This window comes from Nipponia nippon, unplaced genomic scaffold, assembly GCF_047370975.1.
Source record: "Nipponia nippon isolate SJK-2023a ecotype South Korea unplaced genomic scaffold, ASM4737097v1 scaffold_25, whole genome shotgun sequence".
Taxonomy (NCBI): Eukaryota; Metazoa; Chordata; class Aves; order Pelecaniformes; family Threskiornithidae; genus Nipponia; species Nipponia nippon.
The window spans coordinates 2,961,306-2,967,059 of NW_028262342.1; the positions used below are offsets into that span (position 1 = coordinate 2,961,306).

Here is a 5,754-nt window from a genome sequence, read left to right on the forward strand (position 1 = left end):
ATCTCTGATGGGAAAAAGGGATGCTTAACGACACATAAACACCTTGCAGTTCAATCTCTGTCCTCTCAGGACACTGCGATGGGAATAAATCACAGCAAATCCGGGTTTTGGGGCAGGGGGACATGGCATCTCTGGCCAGAAATGGGCCAAATCCTGTGCCCTTCAGGGTGCGGTGCAAGTGGCAGCATGTGGGACAGTCGCTGCTGGGTGACGTGACAGGGACTGGACAGATGTGCTTCCAGGATGGGGGTCTCGAGCCCCGGCAGTGCTGCAGTGGCCATCCCGAGGGGCTCCCAGCACCTGTCCTGTCCTGCCCCATCTCCTCCGGGGCGCTGCTGCCGTGGGGCCGTGCAGGGACTCGGCGCCAGTGAAACAGGGACGGGAGGGGGCTTGGGGGACCCAGGGCCTTACATAAAGGGTTTGTGGCAATCCTGCGGCTGCAGGGGGAAGACGACTGTGCTTCATTAGAAGTGAACTCAGAAAATCAGCAACATCTGGTGCCTGCCGGCTAGGACGCCTCCCCGGCATGCGAGGAAAATCTCCAGTTGTCCTCTCAGATTAAGGGATTTTGCTGTTTGCTCACAGTTTTGTACATGCAAAACAGGCTGGCCCTGGCCAGGCTCAGAGGTCCCCTTGCTGCAGCAAAAGCCTACCTGAAGCCCCAGCCTAAATCCCTGCCCAAAACCCGTGCCCAAAGCCCTGACACGAATCCCTGCCCAAAGCCCCAGCCCAGCCCGCCAGCCCGAGGAGCCGCCTGCGCTCGCTGCTCTGGCCAGCCCTGCATGGACACCCCACCCTTGGGAAGTGTCTTTTGGGGTGACTCTGGGGCAATGTGGAGCTTGTGGCTCTGGCAGCCTGGCCCCACCGCCCCGCGCTCCCCCCAAGCAGGTGCCTGCAGCTCGCTGCATAGTATTTATTCATTATATCACAGAGAAGAAAACCTCATTAAATTAGTCCAGGTTTCTGCAGGGTGGTCCTGGGCAGGGAGGCCTGGTGCCGGTGGGTGGAGGGTGGCCAGGGGCGGGGGTCCAGCATTTCATCATTTCACAGTGATGAGAGACGGGCAGAGATGCCGTCCCATGCCGGGGCTGGCTGTGCCCCGTGGGGCGGGATGGGCAGAGCCGCGCTTGCCCGGGCGGGGTGGCCGGACTTGCGGGGATGCCCTGCCGTGGCCCCTCAGACCTCCAGCTTCTTCTTCATCTCCATGCGGTAGATGATCTGGTAGCCATCATCCCAGGCATAGATCTGCCTCTCCCGGGGACTGTACTTCATGCTGGAGTGGGAGCCGTAGCGCTTGGGGAAGTAGACGAGGGAAGCGTCCTCAGGGGCCAGTGTGCCGCTGACGTCGAAGACGCACTGCACGCGGGAGCGGCTGGGCAGGCGGGTGTTGTAGACCACGTGCAGCGCCCCGCACACCACGAAGGCGCCCTCGGCGTTCTCCCGCGGGCACGGCGTGTCCCACATCTGCTCGATGTCCAGCGAGGTGGGGTCCAGCTTGGCCAGGCATATGTTCTTCTCATCCTCCTTGGTGGCATAGATGGCCCAGAGCCCCTCCTCGTCTGCCGCCACCTCGATGTAGGTGAAGGGGGAGAGCCCAAAGACAGGGATCTGCTCCTCAGCTGGGAACACTGAGCTGTCCACCACCGTCTTGTTGGCCAGGTTGAACTTGATCACCTGGAAGGGGCCCTGCTGACGGATGTAGTAGAGGTGCCCATCGTAGACAAGGTGCCCGGTGCCCACCCAGGGGTAGGGCAGCTTGATGCGGGCGGCCTTGCGGGTGGCAGAGAAGAGGGTGAACTCCCGCATGCGGGGGAAGACATACACCGTGTCATTGGCAGTGCCATCAAAGACGTAGATCTTCTCAGAGTTCCCTGCGGCATCCTTGGTCCAGAGCCCTGAGGTGCTGCCGAAACGCTTCAGGATCTTCATGGCTCTGATGCTTGCGATGGTGTCGCTGCAGTCTGCAAGAGTGGGGCAGCTGTGAAAGCCTGGAAGCCACCTGGCCCTGCAGCAGGGCCTGCTCTCACCCCACGCTGGAGTCGCACAGGTCCCGCTGTGTCCCACCCCAGCCCTCAGGCAATGACTTGCAAACTCGCTGCAGAGGTTGCAGTGCTGTCCCTGGTGCCATCGAGAAGTCCCCTCGTGCACCCGTGCGGTGGGCAGGCGAGGCCACCCTCACCCCAGCCCTGCCCCAAGGGCTTTGGAGAAGCCCAAGGCTCTGGCCTGGGGCTTGGCTGCGGCTCCCTGGCAGCTGCAGGGATGCGGGGTTTTGTGCCAGAGACACCTGAGAGGCCCTCCTGGGATGCAATGCCACAGCACGCGGCCGCAAGAGACTTGGACCTAGGTGGGCTGGGAAGGCCAGGGGTAAACCCACACCCAGGACCATCTCCCCAGGGACCCACGGTAGCCCCTCACCTGTCAGCTTGGTGTACTTCTCGTTCTTCCTCTGCTTGGCCGTGGCCACCTGCTTCTCCATCAGCGTCTCGTCCACCTCCACACAGGGCGGCGCGGGGTTCTGCGTCTCCAGGTAGTCCACCTCACGCTCCAGGCGGTCCACGCGCACCGCTGCGCTCTCTGCCTCCGACCGCATCGCCTCCCGCTCCTTCTCTGCTGTCTCAAGCATCCCCAGCACCTGGTTCTTGAAGTCCCGCAGCTCCGTAGAGTAGCGGCTGCTCTGGTCGTGCCACTGTGAGATCCTCTCCTGGGGCGGACAAGGGGACACTGAGGTCTCCGCACTTCGCAGTCCGTCCGCGGCAGCTGTCCCACTGCCCGCGCGCGGCTGTGGGAGCCCCTGGGGCTACACAGCACTGCAACGCTGGTGCTCGTGTCTCTGGGTCCCATCCTGCCATGCTCCTGCACCCGCAATGCTCCCAGACCCACAACGCCCCCACTCCCACGATCCCACTGTCCCACGGTTCTCCCGTTCCCATTGTGCTCCCGTGCTTGTGATGTTCATGCTGGGTTGTGCGGGGCCCTGGGCACCCCACGCCAGCTCTGCTCTGCCCCCATCCCAGCTCCTCCTCACCCCAGGCCTGCTCCCAGCCCCACCAGCCACCAGGGAAGAAGGGCCTGGGAGCCCCATGGCGGGGCGAAGTGGGGCGAAGTGGGGTGCGGGGCCCTACCTCCAGGAGGGTGAGGCGCCGCTCCACGTACTCCATGAACTGCTGCTGCTGGGCACGGAGGGCCAGGGCGAGGAGCGGCAGGAGGAGCAGGCAGCGCCAGGGCCCCATGGCCGTCGGAGAGTACAGCCTCCACCTCAGTGCTCAGGAATGCTCCGGCCTCTCGCAGCCCTTATTGAATCCAGATGTGAAGAGGGGAGGAGAGGCTGCTCCTTCCCCACAGACCAGCCCCAGGCGCCTTAACCCCTTCGCACCCCAGCGGGTGCCCACACCGGCCCCACACGGTGTCAGCGAGCTGTGGGGCTGGGGCAGGAGCCTGGGGACGTGCTGCTGCTGCGGGGTGCAGGGTGTGGGGAGCGCTGCAGCAGCCCCATGCAGCAAGGGAAGGACACGTCCTCTGGTGCTGGGGACAGTGCGAGTCGCAGTGTGGGGACAGCCCATGGGACAGCGTGGGGCCAAGCTGGGCCTGGCATGAAGCCACGGGCACAGCCGCAGCCCTGGCTCCCAGCGTGCCGATCTGCAGAGATGCCTGAGGCAGATGGCCAGCCTGAGCTTGCCTCGGCCACCCGCCAGGTCTGGTGGAGTCAAAGCTGGGCCAGCACCACGGCCACCAGCCCCTCAAGCCTGTGGCAGCCCCTCTCCTGGCTGCTGAGCTGAGAGCTCCTGCCTGCCCCTGCCTGATGCTGGGGTCCTGCGGGCTCCCCCCACGCAGAGCCATTCTGGCCCAGCAGCTCGGCCGACCGCCAGCAGTCAGCCAGGGGCTGCCCCGCCGGCCATGCCCGCACGCTGCCATTTGGGGCCGTTCGCTCAGCGCCTGCTCCTGAGGCTGCCCGAGTGCCGGTGCAGAGCCGCACAGCAGCTCCTGCACCCCAGTGCCAGCCGAGGGATGGGGCAGGGCCCGGGTGCCGTGCGACAGAGGGAGGCTGCAGTCTGACGGATGGAGGTGGCAGCTCTGTGCCCAGGACGCAGCCAGGCCTGCGGTTGTGCCTGTGAGCAGGCCTGGCGGTGCTGCCGGCGCAGGCTGGGGCACCAGCCACGGCCCATGGGTTTCCCAGGCTCTGCTGCTGCAGATCTGCACCCGGTTGAGGGTCGGCTGCATCAGTGCGCAGGGCTGCGGTGCTGCGTGCGGGGCGAGTGTGCCATCTAGTGCTCCTGCATCCCACAGGACTGCGCAGGGCTGCGCTGCGCTGCGCCCCAGACGCAGCTGCCACGCTGGGGCAGGGTTTGGGCTCAGCCCCAGCACCTCTCTGCTGCGTTTCACACTGGGCCGCTGCTCACAGATGGACAACCAGGGTGCCAGCAAAACACAGCTCACCCGCAGGCCAGGGTGCATCTCCGCCTGCCCGGGTTAGCGACGCTGAGCACAGCAGCGCTCGGCCCTTCGGTGCTTTTGGGGCAGTTGGCTGAGCCCGTCCCATGCGCTGAGCATCACTGCAGAGCTCAGCCCACGCCGGTGCTGCAGCAGTTTCAGGTTGACACTGCTCTCCTGCGCCTTGTGCCCCAGGACGCGCTCTGCAGACTGTGTTGGACGCGCCCCAACCACCCTTCTGGGCAAATGCAGGGACCCTCCGTCCAGCCTGTGCAGGCTGCCAGGCCCAGGGAGGGCCTGGGCTGCCGCGGGGGGTGCAAAGTGACCCAGGACCCAGGGACTTGCGGGGGGCTTTGGGAGCCGCTCCCTTCCGCACCTGCCCCTGCGAGGACAGGACATCTGAGAGGAGCCCTTCTTCACTGGCGGTCTCCCCCGCCATCCCGCCCAGAGGCTCTCAAAGCGCTCCCCGGGGAAGCCCAAAGGACAAACGCTGAGCCTTCCTCCGCACTCCCTGCCCCATCGCTGCCCAGATCAGCCGGCATGGCACGGGTGTTTTGGGAAGGCGAGGGACTCTGTCCTCACCTCCCACTGAAGTCTTCCCAGGCATCCAAGCATCTACCAAGATCAGAAGGGAGAGATTATTTTCGGCACCCCCCAGCAGCATCTAACCCAAGCGGAGTTCAGACCAGAACGGGCGGCTCTACAGCAGCACAGCCGCCTTCAGCACTCCTCAGAGCACCCAAGCTAGATGCGCAAAGTCAAACGCATCTATGAACATAAACCAGGGTGATGGGAAAGGTTTTTTTTCACTTGAGATAGCCCTGATCCCGCTTTACCCACCACGAGCACCGCTGCCAGCCGCAGAGCCCGCGGGACCCCCGAGCCGCGGCAGAGCAGCTGCCCAGCCGGCACAGCTCGCCGGGGGCTGGTCCTGGTCGAGCCGGGGCCTGGCTCCGCTACCCGGCACGGCGTGACACGCGCTGCCTTCGCTCTGAAACGAGCTTGCTAAGGACCTCGCATCGCACGCTACCCCGAATGTACGGTTCCACCACGCTGTCAGCAGCAAACGATTATCAGTTAGCGCTCGCATAGAATCATAGAATCATTACGGTTGGAAAAGACCCTTAAGATCACCGAGCCCAACCATGAACCTAACACTGCCGAGGCCACCACTAACCCATGTCCCCAAGCACCGCATCTCCCCGGCTTTTAAATCCCTCCAGGGACGGGGACTCAGCCCCTGCCCCTGGCAGCCGGTGAAACTTCATCCCAGATGTGCCAAACCCCCTTTTCCATCCCCTGGAACAGATCAAGTGAGCAAATGAA

The 5,754-nt window shown here is 64.4% G+C and overlaps 1 protein-coding gene across 1 annotated transcript; it reads right to left on the minus strand.

The window, feature by feature from the left end:
• Positions 1 to 899: 899 nt before the first annotated feature.
• Positions 900 to 3,569, minus strand: OLFML3 (olfactomedin like 3). The gene is made up of 3 exons (XM_009462435.2): positions 3,123 to 3,569; positions 2,416 to 2,701; positions 900 to 1,961 (listed from the first exon to the last, which is right to left on the minus strand). Exons 1-3 carry the CDS (start codon positions 3,228 to 3,230, stop codon positions 1,177 to 1,179), a joined length of 1,179 nt encoding a protein of 392 aa, XP_009460710.1. The 5' UTR covers positions 3,231 to 3,569; the 3' UTR covers positions 900 to 1,176.
• Between the last annotated feature and the right edge of the window lie 2,185 nt (positions 3,570 to 5,754).